This window comes from Castor canadensis, chromosome 2, assembly GCF_047511655.1.
Source record: "Castor canadensis chromosome 2, mCasCan1.hap1v2, whole genome shotgun sequence".
NCBI classification, from domain to species: domain Eukaryota; kingdom Metazoa; phylum Chordata; class Mammalia; order Rodentia; family Castoridae; genus Castor; species Castor canadensis.
The window spans coordinates 16,794,291-16,819,229 of record NC_133387.1 but is presented as its reverse complement, the minus strand read 5'-3'; the positions used below and the strand labels follow the sequence as shown (position 1 = coordinate 16,819,229).

At 41.5% G+C, this 24,939-nt stretch overlaps 1 protein-coding gene across 3 annotated transcripts in view; it reads left to right on the top strand.

The window, feature by feature from the left end:
* Positions 1-5,308: 5,308 nt before the first annotated feature.
* Positions 5,309-24,939, top strand: part of Trim24 (tripartite motif containing 24) — a 98,964-nt gene continuing 79,333 nt past the window's right edge. For all 3 annotated transcript variants that reach the window (XR_012444175.1, XM_074062247.1, XM_074062239.1), the window contains exon 1: positions 5,309-5,674. Coding sequence is in view for 2 of the 3 variants with exons in the window: in XM_074062247.1 (XP_073918348.1) it covers positions 5,317-5,674 (358 nt within the window). In the remaining variant the exon portion in view is untranslated. The remainder of the gene's footprint in view (positions 5,675-24,939) is intronic.

Below are 24,939 nucleotides of genomic sequence, written 5' to 3'. Positions count from 1 at the left end.
AGGAATAATGCTAACTTTCCTGTCTCTTGTTAATTTAAAAGAGGGGCAAGGCAGGGATGATGGTGGGGGTCAGGAGTGTTGGCTGTTCTTTGGCTGATTCCTGCTGAGTGGGGTCCTGGAGGCTTCTTAGTCTTTGGTACCTGACCTATGGGAACATGGGTACATTGTAGACATGGTATTGAGTGGTAACCTGTATAAAGGAATTTAGTCCTTGGAAGACAAAGCAAGAAATGCAGTTAAATACACATGGGCTAATGCTTATCAGCATGAGAAGGAGAACCAAGGGTCCTAATAAAGGGGCTATCCATGGCATACATTTTATAAATAGAGACCATTGCCCCCATGGGTCAGTGGCCTGTTACTGTAGAGTAGCAGAAGTGGTTGCAAAGATTTTTTTTTTTTGCTGCATCAGGAACAATTAATTGACATAGAAGTAACACTCTTCCTGTAGGAACAGACAGGTTCCCCCTTCTTCTGTGATGAGGTGGTCCAGGGCTCATCTATTTCAGAGAACAACGGGGGCAAGAGTCGATTTGATTTTGTAAAGTTGCAACAGTGTTAGCCGTCTCTTCAAGAGTATCTTTCAGGGCTTTTGAGAGTAGCATAGGGTAGAGGTTATTCCTGCTACTCTAGCTCCAGGGGCTGCTGAAATGCCCAGTCTGTACAGTAAGGGAATAAGATGTATCATATGCTGGTTTGGGACAGGTTGCAGAGGAAGGGATGGAGGCTAAAATAGGCACTTGGATAGTTTCTAATTGGAAAGTTTCTGCTTGTTTGGAATTTGATAGACAAGTGTGTAGGTCGCTGACCAGTAGGTGGGCAGACAGAGAAAGGAGGAAGTGTTGCAGAGAAAGAAAGTGCCCAGGCTGGAGAGGCAGAAGTTGTAGGCTAAGGTTGCATGCCAAGAAAGAAAGAAAGACGTGGAGAAGGGTCTTCCACAAAGACCTCCTGGAAAGTCTTTTTTTTTTTTTTTTTAGCAGCACTGGGGTTTGAACTTAAGGCTTCACGCTTCCTAGGCAGGCACTCTTACCACTAGAATCACACTGCCAGGCCTGTTTTGTGACTGGTTTTTTCAAGATAGGGTCTAGAGACAGGGCTGGCTTTGAACCATGATCCTCCTGATCTCTGCCTCCTGACAAGCAAGGATTACAGCATGAGCCACTGGCACCCTATCCAGAGTCTTTTCATTTTCCCAAATCATGTAGGTCCCCAAAAGGGGAGCCCCCATGAGGCACTGGTACATTGCCAAGGGTGTAGCCTACTTTTCTGGCATTAGCGAGAGCTGAGTATGATATAGCTCCATGTTGACCATCGTGGAGGAGTTAAAGAGGGGGACTATGAGACAAGTGGGAGATTCAGAGCAGATCCTCCAGGTGACCCTCTCCAGTTAGGTACAGCCCAGTTTGCATCTACATGAGGAGGAGGTGGGGTTAGTTGTTGAGATACTTGGGCAGGGGGGTGGATGGGAGAACCTCAGGGGGTTAGAAAATATATTTATGGAACCTATTCTGATGGAGATATGTCTGTTTTGGTGGTTTCTGGTGGGAAGGAGAGTAAGAGAATAATTGCAGAGGTTGGGATAGAAGCTATTGAGAGTGAGACATGGAGTGTTTTGGGAGACAGTCTGATCTAGGTGGAAATGGGTCCCCAAATGGGTGGTCTGTGGGTTGGGTCTTGGTTGGTGGATAGGGTTTTGAGTCCCTGGGTCATGGCCCTTAGGTAAGTGACAGTGATCCTTGAGGTTGTAAGGCTCAATTTGAAGTATGTGGGGGAAAGGAATTGAGGTGTAGAGGTTATAGGAGGGGTCTGAGTAAGGTTCAGTTGAGTACGGAAGGTGTAAGTCCATGGCTGAGGTAGCCCAGTCAGAGAGCTCTACCAGGATTGTGGTAAATTGTTGGGTCTGAGTCAGGATATAGCTCCAACTATCTGAGGAGAGTGAAGAGTTTGTCTGCTATAGGAGAGAGTGGGTTTGATTGATGAGAGGACCCCAGCTAGTGCGGGAGGCAGGGTACGTGTATGTCAAGGGAATGGGAGGAGGAGTAGGAAGAAAGAGCAGTGTATGGGAAAAGACTTAAGTCAGTGTTAAGAAAAGACTGAAGTTAGTGTGAAGTCTTGGAGGTGCCCTGTAGCCATAGTTCTTCCATGAAGGTTTGGAGATGGGCTACTAATCCTAAATCCTCTGCCAGGGGTTCTGGGAGAGCATACCAGATGACATCCTGGACTAAGTGGGAGAGAACTTCCTGAAAGTTAGGGAATGAATGGGTCATGGAATATCAACCTCTGATTTTGAGAGAGGTTTGGGGATCCTGGTTAGTGCAAGAAATGTGAGTCCTGTGGGAAACAACAAATATTTAGGAGGTGATTTAGGAGATGTCGGGGGGTGTGGGATCAAGGATTGAGGTGGACTGGGGCATAGCTGCCTTTTTTAGTCTGGAGTGATATATCCAGTTAGACAGTACTTTACTTTAACCAAGGATTACCTAGAGGGGTCCCTTCCATTTGGATTAGGGGGAGGTAGAGTCAGTTACCCACACCCATTCTCCAGGGTGGAGGAATAGGGGGTCATATGTCTCTTGTGGTTTGGGAAGTGTCTGCATAGTCCCTCAGGAGATGTCTGCTGAGATGTAAGGCAGGCCACATATCTGTGTCTGTTTAGGAGGAGTCATCTGTGGGGACAGTTTTGGAGTTGGTGAAGGGTTACCCATACGTAAATTAACATGGGCGTAGATGTAGAGGTTGTCTGGGGAGGATACCCAATCTTATGAGGGCAAGGAATAAAAGTGGGAGCCAGGCTAATTTCATTTCCAGGGAGTTTGGTGAAACGTGGTTTTAGTAAGGCATTGGCTCATTTCATCTTGCCTTAGAACTGGGGACAGTATGGAATGTGAAAAACCCATTTGGGTTTGGAGATTAAGTGGGTAACCTATGAGATGAAAGCTGGGCCATTGTCTAATTGTATGGACTAATATGTGTTAGGAGGGCTGAAGTCATATTCTATGTCTTTTCATTGGTTGGGGAAAGGCCTCCATCCATTCCGTAAAGGTGTCAACTAAAGGTTAAAATGTACTTGCATCTCCTGACCTGGGGCATATCTGTGAAGTCAATTTGTCAATCCTGTCCTGGAAGATGTTTCCATGCCTGGTGTGTGGGGAGCGGAGGATGGTCTGAATGACCTGATTACAGATGGAACATGTTTGAGTGAGGTATTTTAGGGCAATGACCATGGAGGGGAAGGATAAATGAGTCTGTAACAAATGAAGGAAGGAGGGGGGTTGTAGTCCACATGCAAAAGATCATACAGCTAGGTCAAGATGGGTTTTCCTGGGATCTGGGGAGAATGGTGTATTTCAAGGAAGAGCTATGCTTACAGACAGCTCTTGCTGTTGTTAGGGTTTCCAGTTCCTCCTGGGTGTACAGAGGTTGTATAACCCAAAATAAAGGGAGGATAGAGACAGGTTTAAGGGCCACTGCCTTAGTGGCAGAATCTGCCCTAGAGTTTCCTATAGCTATGGTGGTCTGAGGTCCTCTGTTGTCCTGGCAGTGGATGATAGTGACCCTTAAAGGTAGTTTAACTGCCTCTAGTCATTTGTGGATAAGTTTTCCATTAACAATAGGGGTGCCTCTGACAATTAAGAATCCCGTTAACTGCCAGAGGAAAGCCTGCAAATGTGAGCTACTACAGGCGCATGGACAGTCAGAGTGGATATTGATCTCTTTTCCGTTAGCCAGTGTTAGGGCCTGGTCAAAGCAATCAGTTCTGCCTGTTGGGAGGGAAGGTATTAGCTTCAATAAGTGTGTCATTGGTGAAGGTAGCATATCCCGCACCTGGGCTTGGGACACAGCAAGGCATCTAAGATGGCAGGAATAGGCTAACAACCATCTTCCTCTGATCTAAGGTCCTGTACCACTCCACCTGTGCTTTAAAAAATGGCATATATATTTTTTTAGTCATTTGATTACAAAGGCTTGTTTCCATCACTCCGTTTTTATTCTTCAAGCTCCTCGCAAACTTGCCCAGGTTTTGGTTGAAAATTTGTTATTCCTGTTTTCCGTGTGGAGGGGAAAAGGAGGGAAATAAAAGCAACACTGAGGTTACGAATTGTTTGGCTATCAGTTTTGCAATTTATTTTTCTCTTAATGTATATTAGCAATATAGACATCAGCAAATCTTTATATGTTAATTCCCTGGAAAATGAACTGCTCTTATTCACTTAAAAAGCAAAATACTGGGCTGGAGGTGTGGCTCAACTGGTAGAGTGCCTGCTTTGCCAAGTGTGTAAACCCTGAGTTCAAACCCCAGTCCCACCAAAACAAAAAGCAAAATACTGACTACAAAAATTATGTTCACCTTTTTCCATAGGGGAAATCCTTTAAAAATTTCCCACTTGCACAAGAACCTTCCCTCCTTATTCTTCGTACTCATTCATTCATCATGGAGCGATGAATAAATTCAGGCTTCGAATATCTGTGCTGCCTCCAGAACATCTCTTTGGCATAGTGTGTTTTAAAATTCTTTATTTGCGCTTCACCACCTCCACTCGGTCCTCCGTTGACGCTCCCACCATATTAATACTCCTCCTACAAGATCCGGTCCCCAGTAGTACGGCCAGAGTTTTCAAAGCAGTTACTTAATTAACGAGGTAGAGTAGGCAAGGTGGAGCCCCGCCCTGTGGGAGGAGCTGACACAGGCGGGCCGAATTAGGTGCCTGGTCGTTAACAAATGAACCCTTAATCTCTTCGGAGGAGCGAAACGCACAGAGAGACCCAATCAGAGGCCGCGGTTCTCGGCATCCGGAGTGGGCGTGCCCAGTCCGGCCCTGCCCATTCCCAGCCTCCCGCCGGGCCGTCGGAGCCTCGCGGGCTTCGACAGGCCCCACCCCCTGGGCAGGAACGACGGCTATTGGGCGGCGCGCTCCTCGGTTGCTGGGAGAGGGAGGTGGGGGCGGGGCTCGCGGCGGGCCGGGGGCCGAGAGAAAGGCTGCGAGGCGCGGGCGGGCTGGGCGGATTCGACGAGCGCCGGGGCGGTTGGCGAGGCGGCCCGGGCGCAGCCTCCGTGGTGCGGGGAACGGTCCCCGCTGACAGATTCCCCTTCTTCCGGCTGCGCCCCCCGGGAGGCGGATCCCCGGGGCCTGAGGAGGAAGCCTTCTCCCGGCTCTCCCTCGCTCGCTTTCCGCGGGTCCACAGAGAGGCCTCGGAGGAGAAGGAGGAGGAAGAGGAGGAGGTCGTCGGGGGCGGCGGGCGGGGACCGCGCTCCCCCTTCCCCGGCGGCGGCGGCGGCGGCGGCGGCGGCGGCGGCGGCGGCGGCGGGGCAGGACAATGGAGGTGGCTGTGGAGAAGGCAGCAGCGGCCGCGGCTCCGGCTGCGGCCGCCGGGGGGCCCTCGGCGGCTCCAAGCGGGGAGAACGAGGCCGAGAGTCGGCAGGGCCCGGACTCGGAGCGCGGCGGCGAGGCGGCCCGGCTCAACCTGTTGGACACTTGCGCCGTGTGTCACCAGAACATCCAGAGCCGGGCGCCCAAGCTGCTGCCCTGCCTGCACTCCTTCTGCCAGCGCTGCCTGCCCGCGCCCCAGCGCTACCTCATGCTGCCGGCGCCCATGCTGGGCTCGGCCGAGACCCCGCCGCCCATCCCCGCCCCCGGCTCGCCGGTCAGCGGCAACCCCCCGTTCGCCACCCAAGGTGAGGAGCCGGCCGCGGGCGTCGGGGAGCCCGGGGGTGGGGTGGCGTAGAGTGGGGAGGCGAGGACCGGGAGGTGGCGGGCGCCCTTGCGCAGCGCGACCCGCTGTCATGTCGCCGCCGCCGCCGGGGTGCGCGGCGGGGGAGGGCGGGGCGGGGAGGAGGGTCTGTGTTGGCGGCGGTGACATGGAGGGCCCGCGCGCTCTGCGGCCGGCTCGCAGAGCGACTTCCCCGCGAGCTGGGGACTTGGCCGCCCTGCTGCCTCCGCTGGCTCGCTCTTCCCGTCCGGCGACCCGCACTTTGGCGGAGCCCCGCCGGAGCCTGCTGCTGTGTAGCCTGCCTGTGTCCCGGGTTCTCTGCCCGGTGCGTCTAGTTCGCTGCTACCCGCTGCCTCCGCCAAAGCTTTGTCCAGGTCCGCATGATCCTAATCAGCGCGTATATACTCACGGTATTTGAGCTGGGGGGGCGGGGAAAGGAGGGATGGTGACTTTCTTTGATGATTGATTGCGGACTGGATGCTGTGTGTTTCCTGTCTTGCATGTTTTGGGTTCCTTACCTTTAATGAGTTCCCAATCCTCTCTTCCCCTCTGCTGGGGACAAAGGAACCTAGCTGGAAACGGTGTTTTGTCTGCTTCTTTCTCGAAGGTTTTATTTGGAGTGAGATGGTAAAAGGGTAAGAAGAAGTAGATCAAAACGAATTGGGGGGGTGCGGTGTTTTCTTGTATTCGTAGGTAGTGGTTGGAAGTGACTGTTCTTTTTTGTGATGTTTGTTGCTGGATGAGACTTTTTGACAGGTAGTTCCCATTGCGAACGCTAACAGGTTTGAAGCATTTAAAGTAAGTTGAAGTACAGTATGTGTTTGTAGTAGAATACTTGAGGTGTTAAGTTTTAATATGGCAAATATTTGACCATGTCCTTTAAAAAATACAAAGAAACTGGGAAAGGGAAATCGTTTTTTTTTGTTTGTTTGTTTGTTTTTGAGAAAGGGTCTTGCTGGGTAGCCCAGGGTGGCCTTTAACTCCATCTACCTGCCACCACCTCCCTTCCGTGTGTTGGGATTACAGGTGTGTGCCACCACAATCGGCGGAAAATCATTTTTAACATTTTTTTTAAAAAAGGGAATAGTTTTTAAAGATAATGTGCTAATTAAATAATTACACTAGGTCAAGGGGTGTATGAACTTGAAGGTTTAAATAGAATGTGGCCCTATGTGCTGGGGTCATGGAGAGTCCAAGAAGGTCCCTTAAAGGGAAGGAGCCTCTACCTGGCCCTTAGGTCCTTGTCTCTGATGCAGACAGGTAAGAGACTAGCAGAATATTTAGCAAGCAAAGCAGAAAGAGAATACAGTTCATAGCCAAAGTGCTGATATATTAAAGAGACAGTGAGCCAGTTATGGTGCACACCTGCAATCCCAGCTACTCATGAGGCAAGGATGACGCAGGGAGATCCAGGTTCCAGGCCAGCCTGAGCAAAGTTAGACCTTATCTCAAAAACAAAAGGGCTGTGGGGCATCGCTCAAGTGGTAGAGTGCTTTCTCAAGACCCTGAGTTTAATTTCTAGTACTCCAATTAAATAAATAAATAATTATAAAGATGCAATTAATCATTTTAAAGCAGGGATGCTAAATAAAATAAGGCGCAATGGTTTAACGTAAACATTCTTTTAGATAAGTGTTTCTTTATTCTGGGCACCTGGTACATTTCAATCATTCTTGCATTCTTGTTGCTACAGTGTTTGATATCAGCTTGACAGGAGACATTAGGTCTGGTCCATTTCACTAAATATGGGTCTTTGGGATATAGATGTCTGTTTCTCCTTTTATAAGCAATCCTATGATCAAAGGAATCATTTAATCAAAAGTTTCTCTCAAGATAAGTGTTTTTCTTTAAGATATGATTGTGGGTTCCGGGGGCATCTTAATCATCTAAGCAAGGTGGAGGAGCATGGACTAAAAGAAGAACACATGTGTGCTCCTAATCAAGTTACTCATTTAATAGAGTGTTTTATTCTCAGTTCCTAACTCCTGATTTTGCCTTGCCTCATGGTCCCTCATGGAGCCTGCCTCAGTCTTAGACCCACTTATTTCACTGTAACTCAGGGTCAGACTTTACTAGAGACAAATTTTCCCGGGTCTTTCCACTTCTGCACTCTTGCCAGTAAGGTGCCGACTACTATGTTTCTTTTTTCAGTGATGTTATATAAGGTACAGCCTTGGAAGAAAGAGGTAGTGTCTTCCACTGTAGAAAGGGGCAGGCATGCATACTGTCTAGTATAGTAAAAAGATACTGTCTCCCTCTGGAGCCAAAGGGCAGGTATGCCATTGCCCATAATAAAAGATTAAGATTCCCTAAATATAGGGTTCCTCTCCTGTAACACAGCTCACTGCCCATGCTTACATTGCCCAGTGGAAACTGGGGCTCTGGAAACCAGTGGAAAAATGTTGACACTTTGGCCTGTGCTATGGTTGTAAGTACTAAAACTGTTCGTTGTCTCTGACTCTTGAATCTTTTGCTTTCTGTGACCATCCATGAAACTTGTACAAATAGAGGGAGATCTCAGATCTGGCAGTCTACTTTATTACCCTGCTAGTAAGGCAAAATCTCAGAACTTTAACATCAGTTGGCACTGGTAGGTTACTTTGTTACTTTGCAAATAGGTCAAAATCTTAGATCCTTTATACTAGTTTGAAGTACCCTAGTTTGTACAGGTAAAACTTAAGTCTTTTTTATATTAGTGTTTTGCGCGCGAGCGTGCGTGTGTGTGTGTGTGTGTGTGTGTGTGTGAGTGAGTGAGAGAGAGCTAGAGAGAGAGAGAGAGAGAGAGAGAGAGAGTGATTGATTGATGATTGATTAGAGATGTTGGGGATTAAAGTTATGGCCTTGCATAAGCTAAGAACGTGCTACCATTGAGACATTACCAGCCACCCCAGCTCCAACTCTTAATTCTTAGACACATTTTAAGGTTTCTTTTACAGATGTCCCTCTTGGTGTCTGTGAGGGTTTGGTTCCATACTAAAATCTGGGGATGCTCAAGTCCCTTATATAAAATGACTTGGTATTTGTATATACCCTATGCACAACCTCACGTATACTAAATCATCTCTAGCTTACTTGTAATATAAATGCTATGTAGTAGTTATTACAATATATTGTTTAGGGAATAATAGCAATGAAAAAAGTCTACATGCTCAGTACAGACACAATTTTTTTCTCTTTAATACTTCTATTCACAGTTGGTTGAGTTCATTGGTTCCCCAAACACAGGGCTGTTTCTGTTTTAAGTGATTAAACAGACTAGTGGCCAACTAAGATCTGAGTTTTATATAATTTTAGAAGTAAGACTTATGTGCCTGACTTGGGCACCTGGGACTTGAATGAATAATAAAAGGCTCTGATCCTCAATTTTGAGACAAGTTTGGAGATTGCCATCTTCAATATTTTAAAATCTCCATGCCATATTATCAAGAGTTCTAGGAAAGCATTTAAATCAGAAGATAATGTCTTTGTTTTTATAATAAGAAAGAAAAAAACCTAATGAATTATATCTCAAAATATACTTCTCCAAGACTGTGTCTGCTTACTCCCAAGAGACCATCAGGTGAGATTTCCAGGTATTGAAGGCTTTTTTTTTTTTTTTATGGGAAGTGCGAAGCCTTGATTTTTTGGGTAAATTTTAGGCATTGATGAGTAGTTTAAAAATATTTGCGTATAACTTATACATACTATAAGCCAAACAAAACAGGTTGGTTGGTTGTAGTACTAGGGGTCAATCCAACTTGCTACACAAGTACTCTTCCACTGAGCTACACCCCCACCCGAAATAGGCTGTTGATGCCAAAGTGAGTTATATTCTTTCTTTTTACATTCAGATGAGGGCTTTCAAACTTAACTCTCAGAACTACCTGCGGTGCTTGTTAAAACTGGAGATTTTTTAGGCCTCTCTCTCCAGAAAGCCTGGTTTTACCTAGTCTGACATAGTTTCAACTTCTAGAGTATACTATTAAGCCCCAGTTTTTCTTTAATTCAAGCTGTATTATATTCCAAAATACAATTGACCATAAAGTAATTCTTTAGAAAATTAAGAGCTCTCTCACTGCCTAAAAATTCTTTATTAACTGGCAATTTACAATATATATGTTACGTGTGTGTGTGTGTGTGTGTGTGTGTGTGTGTGTGTGTGTTTTGGGGAGGGGGTTGGTTACTGGAAGTTGAATTCAGAGCCTTATACTTGCTAGGCAGGCACTCTACCACTTGAGCTGCTCTGCCAGCCCTATGTTACTATTTTGTGGCTTAGTTCTTTTGGTTCTTGGTGAAAATCCTGTAAATCATCTTATGAATGTAAGATTAATGGCAACGGATTAATAGTACTTAAGGTTGACCTATATTTTATCAATTCTCTATATAAAATTTGTTCATTTGCCTCTTGATGGAAATTAGTACAGTTCCCTCTTACCTAAAGTTTCATATTGCACGGTTTTAGTTACCTGCAGGCAAACTTAATCTGAAAATATTTATGGAAAATCCCAGAAATAATTCATAAGTTTTAAATTAAGTGCTGTTCTGAGTAGCAAGATGAGATCTCGGCTCATCGTGCCTAGAGTAGGAATCACGCCTTTGTCCAGTATATTCATGTTCCCTGTGCCGACCTGCTCATTAGTCACATAGGACATCTCAGTTCCCAGATCTGTTGTCCTAGTATCCGCAGTGCTTGCGCTCAAGTACCCGAAGTAGTAGTGTAATACTACATCCTAGTGTCTGGTCAGTTCATCTTAGCATGTAGGCTTTATTTCCTACAGTACAGTAAGAGTTTTGAGAGAGACAGACCACATTCACATAACTTTTACCACAGTGTGTTGTAATTGCTATGTTATTAGCTACTGTTAATCTCTTACTCTGCCTCATTTGTTGATTAAACTTATCCCTGATTTCAGGCTGGGGACTTTGGAAGGTATCCCTGTGGATAACGGAGATCAACTGTATAAATTGTTTATAGACAAGTTTCAGCATGGCTGTGTTGTCATTTCTTTGGATAAGTTCATAGAATTTGTTTGTATGACAAGTACATGTTTACATTAGTATAAGGTTTTGTATTCCAGCAGGTTCCTTCAGAGTTGGTTTATACCCTTGTCAATTTGGGTAGGGTTTTTTTTAGAAGGGGAGTGTTACTGGGGTTTGAACTCAGAGCTTTGCACTTGCAAAGCAGGTGCTCTACCACTTGAGCCACACCTCCAGTGCATTTTGCTGTGGTTATTTTGGAGATGGGATCTTGAGAAGTGTTTCTGTGGCTGGCCTTGAATCAAAATTCTCCCAATCTTAGCCTCTCAGGTAGCTAATCTTACAAGTGTGAGCTACTGACTATTCTGGGCAGCTTTAATCTTTTATAATTTTGGCTATTCTAGTAGGGGTGAAAGATACCTAACAAATTTTAATTTTCTTGTGCATAGTGGCTTAGTGGCCATTCTTATGTTTTTTTTTTTTGCTAAGACTTTGGTTTATATGTTTGGTTATGCATATAACGTTTAAAAGTTTGTCTTTTTATTGAAAAGTAAAAATTCTTTTTTTTTTTTTTTTGTGATACTGGGATTTGAACTCAGGGCTTCATGCTTGCTAGGCAGATGCTCTACCAGTTGAGCCACTCCACCAGTTCCGTGTGTGTGTGTGTGTGTGTCTGTCTGTCTGTCTGTCTGTCTGTCTATCTATCTATCTATCTATCTATCTCTGTGTGTGTGTGTGTGTGTGTGTGTGTGTGTGTGTGTGTGTGTGTGTAGTGGGTATTTTCGGGGGGGGGGGGGTGGTGTATGTGTGTGTACTGGGTATTTTCAGATAGGCTCTCACACCTTCATTCTCCTGATTTCTGCCTCCTGAATAGCTAGGATTGCAGACAGGCATGAGGCACCACGTGCCCAGTGAAAAGTAAAAATTCTTAATATTCTGTGTCCTGGACCTTTGTTTTCTTTTTCCTCCACTTGGGCTTGCCTATTCATTTTCTTAATGTCTTTTGAAGAAATAAAGTTTAAATTTTTAAGTCCAATTTTTTTTTCTTTCATGGTTAATGATACTCTTGTCTTATCTAACAAGTCTTCCTCAGGTTTCCTAAGATTATCTTCCACTTTTTTCTTCCAGTATTTTCATATTTTTAATTCTATGATACTTATGTCTGTAATACATTTTGAAATTTTGTGTGTGTGTGTGAGATTTCAGCCATATGTTAAAGCAGTATTTATTGAAAGAGTACTTCTCTCATTATTTTACTTTAGCATTTTTGTAAAAAATAAAAAGTCAATTGACTATGTATGTGTGGTCTGTTCCTGTACTAAGTTAGCTTGTAAATTTCTACATGTGCCTGCTATAGTCCTGATTGGAATTGTATTGAATCTTGGTACTGATTTGGGGAAAATGTTAACAATATTGACTTCATCTCTCATTTATTTAGATTTTTAATTTCTCTCAGCACTGTTTCATGGTTTTCATTGTAGTATTCTTGCACAGTTTTTAAGCTTATTCAAAAATATTTTATGATAAATTATGATGTCTAAGGATATTGGAAATGGTATCTTTAAAATTTCATTTCTGTTAGTATATTGAAATACCATTGATTATATTTCATGTTAGATTCAATCGTTAAATGTAATAGTTAATTTCATATTACTGAATTCAATTATTTAATGTGTTTTTGTAGATTTCTTAGGATTTCTACTTAGAAATATAGGGAAATGGTTTTACGTACATAGTTTTATTTAATTCTGTTCTTTACAATTTGTCTTTTTCTTAGCTTACTACACTACAAGGGACCTCTAGTATAATATTGAATAGAAGTCAAATTTCAATATTAAATGACAGAACATATCATTGCCTCATTCCTGATCTCAGGAGGAAAACATTTCATTGTTCATCATTTATTATATTAACTGTTAATTTTATATAGATGCTCATTATTGAAACAAAGATATTTCCTTCTAGTGGTGAGAATTTTTATCATGAATGGGTAGTGATTTTTGTCACATGCTTTTTCTGTACCTACTGAAATGATCTGTAATTTTTCTCTTTTACCTGTAAATGTGTAAATTACATTAATTTTCAGATGTTAAACCAGTCTTGCAGTCTTGAGATATACCTCACTTAGTCATGATATATTACCCTTTTTGTTGCATACTTATAAATTTTATTTGCTAATATTTTGTTAGGGATTTTTCTTAATACTTGAGAAATATCTCATCGTTTTCTTGTATCTTTATTTGATTCCAATATAAAGGTAACACTGGTCTTAGAGTAATGCAGAGTATTCCTTCCATTGTAAAATTAATATTCTTCCTTAAATATTTGACAGAATTCACTAGTGAATCCATCTGTGCTTAGAGTTTTCTTTATGGAAAGGTTTTAAATTAGGAATTTTGTATCTTTAATAAATTCAGGGCTCTTCAGATTTTTTTTGGTTTTTTTTGGCAGTACTGGGGTTTGAACTCAGGGCCTCATGCTTCCTAGGCAGGCACTCTAGCACTTGAACCATTCCATCAGCCAAGATTTTCTATTTTTGAATACATTTTGGTAAATTTTTTAAGGAAAATTGTCAGTTTCAACTAATTGTCCACATTCGTTGTCATAAATTTGCTCACAATATTCCCTATTATTTTTTAAATGTTTTTTTAAGACCCAAGTGAAGCCAGGCACTGATGGCTCACACATGTAATCTTGCTACTCAAGAGGCAGAGATCAGGAGGATCAAAGTTCGAAGCCAGCCTTGGGCAAATAGTTCAGGAGACCCTATCTTAAAAATACCCAACACAAAAAAGGGTTGGCAGAGTAGCCCGAGTGGTAGAGTACCTGCCCAGTAAGTGCAAGACCCTGAGTTCAAACCCAGTACCACCAAAAAAAAAAAAAAGGAAAAGAAAATTTTTTTCTTCTTCTGTGATTTCGTCCATGATTAGTTTACTGCTTAGGAGTATATTAATTTATAGGTATGTGAGGGGTTTTCTAGATAGCTTATTCCATGGTTAGAATATATACTCTGGAAGACTTAACTCTTTTGAAGTTTGAGACATTTTATGGCCTAGGGTATTATCTATTTTGGTGACTGTTCTGTGTACATTTGAACATAATTTAAATTCTACAGTTATTGAGTATAGTGTTCTGTATATATCAGTTAATTAATAGTGTATGAATCTATATTATTTTTCAGAGTTTCTCCTATCTGTTATGAAGAGAAGAATGCTAAAATTTTCCAGCATGACTGTCAATTTGTTCATTCCTTTAATCTGGTTTCTGCTATCTGTATTTTGAAGCTTTATCTTGCTCATGAGTTGCCCCCACTTTTTAACATATGAATGCCCTCCTTTGTCTCTTGTAGTTCTTTGTCTTGAAGTCTGCTTTGAACGGCATATTTTTGCCATGCTTTTACTTGTGACTTGTGTACTTGAGTGCTTCTTGTAGATAATTTGTTGTCTTGCTTTTTTTAACCCAAGCTGTCAGTTTTTACCTTTGATTATTGAATCCATTCACATTTTCATAATTACCGGTATGTTTGGTTGAAGACTCCCATCTCTTTGTTTTCTCTTTGTTCCTGCTTGACTTCCACTGTCTTGTTCCTCCCAATCCCTTAGCAGCTGTACTCTGGTAAACTTCCCATGGTCTTGCCCTGCACATGCCAAGGACTTGGCACATCCCTACATAGATTACTGGTGCTCTTCATCTGTTCAGCTCCTTCTCTCCCATGCTTTGCCCTATATATTCTATCTGGCTCACAGCCCCAAATTCTTGCTGGCTCCTTGTGTGTTCTGCTATGGCTCTAGCTCCCTGCACTATTGTCAGAAAATAACTCCCATAAAGACATTTGGGGGCCTCACATGAGTTTCTCTTTTCTCAGGGATCACAGTATTACATTGTATGTTGTCCAGTGCCTGGAAATAGTTCCCTCATGTGTTTTTCCCAGTTAGAGCTACACAGTAGTTCATGGCAGGAAAGCATGCCTCAGTACTAGTTACTCTGTGTTGGTGGGAAGTTGATATCAGAGGATTGTTTTTTTAATTGCATTGTGCCTTTTTATATATCCTAGTATGGTAATTTGTAAACTTGGTTCATTTCTAGATTTCTCTTTTTCACTTTTCTTAATGTCCAAGATAAACTGTGGTTACCAACCAGACCCACCTTCAGCTGTTTACTGCTCAAAAGCCTGTACTCAATAAAAGAGAGTTCCTGGAAAGAAAATCAGGTTTATTTGATGGCTAGTCCTGAGACTATAGAGGTGCTATCATCCTAGGAGCTCCATCTTGGGGAAATCAGGTACACAAAAGGAGTTTTATAGAGAGGAAAAGGAGGGGTAGGGGGCAGTGGCAGGCAGGCAAGTGCTGAGTTGGTGTCCTTAGGTCTTCATCATCTGGGGCACACTCCTTTCTTTATCCCTCCTCTGACCAGAACATCACAATCAGCCTTGACCACCTGGGACTAGACTTTTGTTTTTGTTTTTGTTTTGTGATGCTGATGATGGAACCCAGGACTTGTACATACTAGAAAAGTGCTCTGCTACTGAGCTGTATTCCCAGCCCTCCTGTATTTTTTTTACCCCCTTGGCAGTACTGGGGTTTGAACTCAGGTCTTCCCCCTTGCTAGGCAGGCACTGTACCACTTGAGCCATGCTGCCAGCCCTTTATGCTTTTTGTTTATTTTCAAATAGGGTCTTAAGCTTTTTCCTGGGCTGGCCTTGGACTGTGATTCTCCTACTTCTGCATCCCAAATAGCTGGAATTATAGATATGTACCACTCTACTGGGCTTCTCCCCTCCCCTCCCCTCTGTCATTTGAACACAGGTCTTCATGCTTACAAAGCAGGTGCTCTACCTGAGCCACACACCTTCAGTCCATTTTGTTGTGTTTATTTTGGAGACAGGATCTTGCAAACTGTTTGCCCAAGCTGGCCTCAAATCTAGACCCCCTGACCTTAGCCTTCCAATTATCTAGGACTATAGGAATGAGCCACTGGTGCCCAGCTGGACTTGTTTTTTGAGATAGGGTCTCAACTAACTTTTAGTTCTGTAAGTTAAACCTCACAGCTCTTTCTTCGTTTGTGTTAGTTGGTGCATAAGATTAAAAAATAAGGAAAGGTGTTAATACTTTCTGATGTTATTGGAGGGTCTCCGGATGTTTTGAGTTTTGTAAATCTAAAGATTATTTACCAGTTAACATCTTAATTATTTGGGTGTGGCTCCCCCCCCCCCTTAGAGTTTAGAATGCTGGGCAAAGGGAGAGGAAGTAAAAGTAACTCTGCCAAGGACAGCTCCCAAAGGAGCAGTCAATGTTATGCCATCATCTAGACATACAAAAGTCTTAAGTTTCTTCCTGTAACCTTGACCCCTGTCTCAAATATCACTCCTGCATTTTCTTTTTTTTTTCCAATTAATCTTAGTTTTTTGTTAATACATATTAATTGGTTTTACCAAGATATTTTAATGCCTGTGTGTATTGTTCATTTATCATGGCCACCCTTCCTTTTGTAGTAAAGATATTTCTATTCTTTTGTTTTTTTGAGATAGGGTTTCTTTCTGTGTTGCTGTGGAATGGAACTTGGTGGGCTGAAACAATCCTCCCACCTCAGCCTCCCAAGTAGCTGAGATTATAGGCATTTGCTACCACTTTGTTTCTTCAAAATACACTAAACCAGTAGTCTTTAAAATGAGACAGATGCCATATTATTCAGTAAAATTTAACCATTGAGGTGAGAAAAACATTAGAACTTTTTTTTTTTTTTATTTAAATTGAGGTTTGAAGTACTAATACACAGGACTGGAAGTGCCTAGCATGTGTGAGGCCCTGAGTTTGATCTCTGATACCACAAAAATAAGCAAAAAAATAATAATAAAAGCCAGGTGCCAGTGGCTTACACCTGTAATCCTATCTACATGGGATGCTGAGATCGTGGGAATTGTGGTTCAAGGCCATTCCGGGCAAATAGTTTGTCTGCAAACTAATCAGAGCAAAATGCGCTGGAGGTGTGGCTCAAGTGGTAGAGCACCTGCTATGCAAGTGTGAAGCCCTGAGTTCAAACCCCAGTACCATAATTAATTAATTAAAATAATAGATTGTTGTGGTGACATAAATTAGCATGTCAAATGGCTATATTTCACATATGCTATGCTATAAAGAATATCCTGAGGGGAAGAGTTAAGGCTGCCACAAACCCAAGTGGAAGCTTTGTGTAGGTTAGAAAAAAGTACCCTTGCACTGTACAACCTGTCAAACTATACACAGCTGCCCTAAAAATAAAGGACTTTCTATACTGCAAACCCTTTTGTTTTTCCCCAAGCCTCAAAATTATAACAGAATTTACATGTAGGCTTGTGGATTTCAATATCCATTCTTAACTAAAATGACTTTCAAAACATTGAAGATTATCATAGGCTATTACCAGATCTCTGGCACAAAACACCTCATCTCAGTTCATAGGAAAGTCCCATAGGGAGGCTGCTTACAAAATGCCCTCAATTTCAGTGGCCTGGAAAGTCTCTAACTTGTAGGATGTAGAGCACATGCACTACAGCTGTAAAATGTGATCTTTCACTAGGTATGGTTGCACACACCTGAAATCCCAGTACTTGGGAAGGTAAGGCAGGAAGATCATGAGTTTGAGGCCAGCCTGGGCTCAAAACTAACAAGAAAAAGTGATCCTGAATTCCAGTTGACAGCATAGAGATACTGTTCTTTCATAACTTTCATTGAGGTTGGGTACTGGTGCCCAACAATTTCCCATAATACAGAAGGCTGAGTCCAGAGAAATCAGGACTGCTCATATTAGGTGACTTTCCAGTGTTCTGTAGATACGTGGATACTTGTCATTCCTGGAAACTGAATGCTTAATTAGTTGACAGGGAAGTCTGTGTTGTACAGAAAGTTATAACCATTGCTATCCCATTTCCTGTTTGATTTTATCAGCTGTATGGAGTTGTAATTTTCTTGAATTATTTGAATCTTTGAAGTATCTTCAGCTCTGATAAACATAGTACCCATTTGCAAGCACAATGGCATTAGAGTGGCAGAGCTGACACTTCACAGGCTCTTACCAGTTTTACTGTGAAGTTAATAGCAGTGACTATCCAACCAGACCTAAAGAGGTCCTCATAGTTTCAAATTAATAAGACAACTCTTTGTAATTGGCTGACATCCTCTATCATGAACCATGCTGTAACTGCATTTTCTTAGAGCATTAGTAAAAGGCTATCATGATTAAAATGACATTTAAAAATACTTAACCTTGATTTCATTCTTTTAAAATATCTGTTTAAATAATTATGTATCAGCTCCAATAATACTACAGTATATGTACATTCTAAAAAGTGTGTATTTGAATATATACACATATATTGTATTTTAAATGACTGACAGAGGTAACTATCAGGTGAATTGCCTCAACTTTTTTGCTTTTCACGTAGTCTTTCAAAACCTTTTTCAAATTCCATATCCTTTTGTTTGTTCCTTCTTTTTGGAAGTCAGGGATGTTAGTCAGGTCCTCTGTGCCATAGTGCTGTATCCCTAGCCTCTTATCCTCTTTGAAGTTGTAAACCTACCCTGTTTCTCAAAGAACTTTCCTCAGATTTCTTCTACTATAAGTAGTCCATAGATACTAATGTTGTAGTATAACAAATTTAAAAGAAAAACACTAGCTGGGTGTGGTGGCGCACTCTACTATAATCCCAGAATTTGGGGACTGGGACATGAGGCACTGAGTTCAAATGACCGTACCTTCACACACACACACACACACACACACACACACACACACACATACACACACACACACACACATACACACATACACACACACACACACACACACACACACACACACACAAATTCTGTGTAGTAATTAGGAATCATGGTTACTAAGTTCTCTGTTTTACTTTGGTTATGGATGGAATCGTTTTCCTGACATCCCTTGACCTCATAGTTGTCATGAAGGAAGCCCATAGCCATGAGATCCTTAGTGTGTCTGTCTCTTGTACTTCTGGTGTTGATTTCCTGTCCTCAGTCTTATAGACCTTCCTTGTTTGTTCTGCAACTTGTCATGCAGCTTAAATTGCTTTTATTCTTTCTTGCCCACCTTTCTCACCTATCTTTTGGTATTGAGTTCTGCCACTTCTCTGACCTTTCTTTTTGATCTTGTTTTTTCTTCTCCCTTCTTTTCTATTCTGTCATAGTGATGAAATCATCTAGGACAGTGGCTGCTAGATAAGGAACAATTCACAAAGGAGACTGAGAAGAAATGAGAAAAACAGTTCCATGACAATGGAATTAGCTCTTGCAAGGTCAAGTAAGATAATACTTAAAAAAAAAAAACACACAGAATTTAAGGTTAGTAATATGGTGATCATGTAAAAGCATATTTTGGTAGAGATAAAATAGAAAGCAGATTGGGGTGGGTTTAATCCATGAATGGGAGATGGAAAAATGTAGTTGGAAAGTTCAGACAACTCTGTAGAGAAGTTTACCTCTGAAGGGGGAGGGTCACCTGAAGCAAGGAAAATAGGGAATTGAGGAGGCTTTCTTACTCATTTCCAGTTTTATAAATCACTGGCTAATCACCACTTAAGTGGAACTAGAAAGGATCCACTTAAGTGAGCTATTGAATCTACAAAAGGTGATTTGTAAGTGATACTTCTGGGAAGGCAGGAAGGGACTTGCTCAAGGCACAGGTGGAAGGATTGGTGACTTTGGATAGGAGGAATGTTTTGTCTATTGTGAATAGGAGAGAAGGCAAGAAGAGGTGTAAATTCAGCAGGTTTGTTTATATGTCTTCAACTTAAACAGTTTTTGTATTTCGAGCCCCCATCTATTTCTCAATAAGAAAGTGAGATCCTGAGGATAATGACAGGGTGAGAGGAGGGAAACAAGGTTTAAGGAGTGAAGTTTTACAGTTGACTAGTAAGATGTAATGTTATTGCATATTATGTTGAAGACCATTTGCTGCTAGAGACCATGAATTTATGGTGATACCTGTCTCCCGTCTTAGGTTGTCCAGCACCTTTCTGAAGAAGCAGGGTATTTTAAGGCAATGCTGTTCTTCAAAGTGTGTTCCATGAACTGTTAAAATGGGTCTGAAATACAGAGTTTGCTACAGAACATAAAGCCATGTCACTGAACTCAATGATATGTGTAGTGATTTGGCTGGTTTTTATTCTGACATAAACTCCTTATTTCATTAAGGACTTGGTAACAAAAATAGTAGATAGTCACTTCAGGTATTTTGCAGTATCAGGAAGTATGGCTTTTAAAAGAAATACAAGAATAAAAGAGGATGGCCAAGTTACCCATTGTGTTAAGAGACTTATAAGAATAACTGTGGAAGCAAGCCAAGGGATTCCAAAGGACTTTTTCTGTTGCCATGCTAGGGATCAAACATAGGTCCTTACACATTTTACCACTTAAACATTCTACCACTGAGCTATATCCTCAGATCTTGGTGGTTCTTTTGAGACAGGGTCTCACCAAGAAGCCCAGGCTGGCCTGGAATTTTCTATACTCCTGTTTCTATGCCCCAAGTGCTGGGATTAGGCTGTGCCACCATACCTGGTTTTAAAGGAACACCTAATAGTCCTAAGAATTGATACCACCAACCACCCAAGAAAGGTGGGGATTTACCTCATAGTGGGGATGCAGTTGACCTGTTGAGGAGCAACAGCTGAGACAAGGAAGGAGGACATCAGGTACAGGTTTCTGTGTGAGTGCTAGGAGACCATCTCAGGTACTGAGGCAGCCTTCTTTGAGGTTCTTGGAAATAACTCAGTGAAAGAACAGGGCCCCACACTAAGAACAAACTGCTATAAATGAATACAAGTTGACGGGGGTAGGGATTTGGTAATGAAGAAGTAAAACCTTCAGATACATGGGGGAGGGAGGGGACAGTGGAGGAGACAGTTGAGAAAGTAGTAGAGAAGTGCTTATACTATTGTACTTATGACAGCAATATAAAAGGGAACCCTGGAAATACATAACTAGAAAATTTATCTCAACCTATGTCTCACCCCCTCCATAAGAAACTATTATGGGTTGAGTTACTTTAATATGAATTATAGGAAGTACTGTGGTCTTAAGCACCCTTCAAAGATATGATCAGAGCTAGGAACCAGTGGCTCATGCCTGTAATCCTAGCTATGTGGGAGGCTGAGATTGGTAGGTTATTGGTTCCAGGCCAGCCTAAGCAAATAGTTTATGAGTCCTCACCTCCAAGATAATCAGAATGAAATGGACTGGAGGTGTGGCTCAAGTGGTAGAGTACCTGCTTTGCAAGCATGAAACCTTGAACCCCAGTCCTACCTGTGTATATGTGTGTGTGTGTGTGTGTGTGTGTGTGTATACACACATATATATATATATATATATATACATATATGTATCAGAAAAAAATAACAGACCTAAAGAAATGAAGATGTCAGTATACAGAGGTCTAATAAAATCTGTTTTTACAAGATGAACTCTGAATATAAAACAGAATGCTATGAAAAGACAGCATAGCTGGGCATGGTGGTACACATCTGTAATCTCAGTCCTCAGGAAGCACAGGCAGGAGAATCAAGACCTTGAGGTCAACCTGAGCTACATAGCAAGACACTGTCTCAAAACAAACCAAAAATCCATGAATAAGAATTAGAAAAGTTTAGAAATAAGGTGGCTATGGAGGACATAAAGAATGAATTATAAGTATCTCAGAGATGAATCAGAAGGTTCTTAAGTGAATAAACATAATAGAAATTACCATAAAAGAAATAAAGGATAGAAAAGAACTAATAAAAAAAAATCAAACAAGTAAAAAAAGTATAAAAGGGATTCGGAGAATGACAAGACATTTTTTTGTTTGTGTTTTTGTTTTGAGACAGTGTCTCAGTTTGTAACCCAGGCTGGTTTGGAACTTGCTCTGTAGCCCAGGCTTGCCTCCTGCCTCAACCTGAGTGCTGGGCTTTCAGAAGTGACAAGATCTTATATACACATGCTATATGGATATATGTAATAGTACCTGAAGAATAACTGAAACAAAGGAACAGAAAACTAAAATAAAATGAATTGTAATCCAAGCCTGTAATCCCAGCACTTGAGAGGTAGAAGAAGGATATAGAGGTCAAGGCCAGACCTGGGCTGCATTGTGAGTTCCAGGTCAGCCTGAGCTATAAAACAAAGCAAACTTTAAAAGAGGGGTTGGGTGGCCCATACCATGTGAAACATACTCTGAAACTACTGAAACATACTTTGGCTTCAGAGAAAAAGTACTTTGGGCATCCAAACAAAAAAAGTAAACCACTTGCAATGGAAAAAATGTCAGACTACCATCCAGTTCTACAACCTCAGCACTGGAGTTCCAAAGACAGGAAGGGGAAGATCTTAAGGTTTTCATCAAAAGGAAAATATGAGTTGAGATTTTTTTTTTTCCAGTACTGAGGTTTGAACTCAGGACTTCACACTTGCTAGGCAGGTTCTCTACCACTTGAGCCACTCTGCCAGCCCTGAGTTGAGATTTTTATATCCAGCTAAACTAATCTTCAAGCATGAAGACCACACAATTTAAGGAGTCCTCCCTCCCTCCCTTTTCTTCCTTTTGTGGTAGCACTGGGGTTTGAGCTAAAGGCTTCATGCTTGCAAAGCAGGCACTCTACCACATGAGCCACACTTTCAGTCAATTTTGCTCTAGTTATTTTGGAGATAGAATCTTGTGAACTACTTGCCCTGCCTGGCCTCCAGCCACTATCCTCTCAATCTCAGCCTCCTAAGTAACTAGGATTACAGGAGTGAGCAACCCCTTCCCCCCCCCCAGTATTGTTTCTATGAGCCTTTTCTCAGGGCAGTAGATTTTGCCACGTTTCCTTTATTTTCTCAATGTATACTTGGCTTCTTGCACACACACACACACAAGATTTGAAAGTAAGTTGTAGACACTGTGACCCTTCAGCCCTAAACATGTCATTATGTCTCTGGAGAATAAAGAGATTCTTTCTTTTTTTTTTTTTAAATTGAGCTTCACTGAGGTAAGATTAACACAATAAGCTGCAAGTATTTAAAATGTACAAGTTGATAAATTTTGACATATGTAAAAAAATTCTCATCTGTAAACACAGTATAGATTTCAAATATCAGAAAATGGGACATTGATGCAACACTGCTATTTGGTGTACAATTCATAGTCATATTTTGGCAGTTGTCCCAGTAATGCCCTTGTGGGGCACTTGTGGATTCAGAAGATGGATTACCAGTAAGGTCCACAGAATGGATTTGTATAGGCAGGTTCTAGAATGGGGGCTTGGGAGATTCAAATTCCACTGTGTAATAGCACAGCAAGCCTGGCTGTGCCTTCAGCAAGGTGGAAAAAGTTCTTGGGCACTGTCTCAGCCCTAGGCATAGTGTCTGTTGTATGTGGTAGCACACCTGATCTCTACTTTATACTATCCAGTCCTTGTGATCCCACACCCTTATGTGGGATTATTCCTTATGTTAAATTTTCTGTTTTCAGATTAACTGTGGTTTCTCTCTCCCTATTGTATCCAGCTGATGCATTGTTCTTACTGAAAGACATTGGACCTTTTCTGAATTTTACATTAAGAAACACATGATGCCATTCTGTCCCTTTATTGTTAGTGTTGGCTTTGGTCACTTGTTTAAGGTGTTACTGCCAGATTTTTCCACTGTAAAGATATTCCTTATCACCTTTGTAGTTAGTAAGTAACCCCCTAGGAGATACTTTGGTGTATGTGTGAATATTCTATTCCCAGAAAACTCAGATTTATGCAAAATGATGATTTTTTAAAATCCTTCTATTAATTGATAATCTGTCATTATAGGTGTGTAAAATTGTTGATGTAATAATTCATTCCTTTTATTCTTTATTTTTATGATGAAATTATTCCAATTTGGGCAGTAGAAACTCCTTAAATTTGATATTTGTGTCCTTTAATATATCCCTGTTTTTAAGTATTCTTACTTTCTGACAAAACAAGAGTTCCTTTGTTTACCTTGTACTTTTTCTGTATCAACCTTGTTCATTTCTCCATGGAGCCCCAATTCCTTATTTTGGTGAAGTCCAATTTATCTTTTCTGGATTGTTCTTTTGTGCCTTATCGAAGATGTCTTTAACACATATTTTCTCTACTGTTTTCTTCTTGAAGTTTCATAGTTTTAAGTTTTATATTTAGATCTGTGATCCATTTTGAGTTAATTTTTATTTGAAGTGTAGGTCCAAGTTAATTTACATGTGGATATTCGCTTTTAACAGCACTCCTTGCTCCATCTTTTATCTTCATTAAAAAGTCTGTTATAGATGTATTTCTGGATTGTATTCTGTTGATTTATCTACTTGTTTCCTTTTATACCACTATCATGCCTTTGAATTTGTATTAAAGCTAAGAAAGTCTGTGGTAGGAAAACATCAGGAAAGATGTTGTATAGGGAATTCTTGTGTTGAACTAATGGAAACAAGAGGTGGCAAAGTAGTATGTACTATGACAATGTAGCTATATTATACATAGAGTGTATCACAAAGTCCTACTGAGGAAGCCATTAGTGAATAAATTTCAGACAACCAAGAAATGGTTTAGATGGTTTAAATCAATGGATTGATTAACTAGGGCATCAAAGATATTAGTATAAATAATTGCTGAGTGATGTGGTGTGGCAACAGATGGAAGGGAAGAAAGGAGCTGATTTTAATGTCTGTATTGGTCATCCTAGGGAATCAGTGGACAGTAGGTACCAAAAGGACTAAGGATAGCATAGAGATTAGAACAAAACCTGAATCCCCTCCAGATTCAGATATACAAAAAAATTATGTATATACATACGGAGAGAGGGGTTGGAGAGCACAGGAAATAAGCACAATGAAATCATTTTTATATTCTATGACAGAATTGAGATTGTATTAGTTATATAAGTAAATGGGTCTAATTGGCTTTTTTTTTTTTTTGTGGCACTGGGGTTTGAACTCAGGACCTGCATCTTGAGCCACTTCACTAGCCTTTTTTTGTGATGGGTGTTTTTGAGAGAGGGTCTCCCAAACTGTTTGCCTGGGCTGGCTTTGAACTGTGACCCTCCTGATCCCTGCCTCCTGAGTAGCTGGGATTATAGGCTTGAGCCTCAAATGCCTGGCACGAAGGTATATTGTTAAGTGGAAATGGCAAGTTTGCTACAGAATTGTATCACACACTACCTTCCCTAACAGGTGTAAGGAAATTGTGTGTCTGTGTAGATTGCTTAGCCCTGTCTACTATAAATGCCTAAAGCAACAATATCAAAGTGATATTAAGAAATA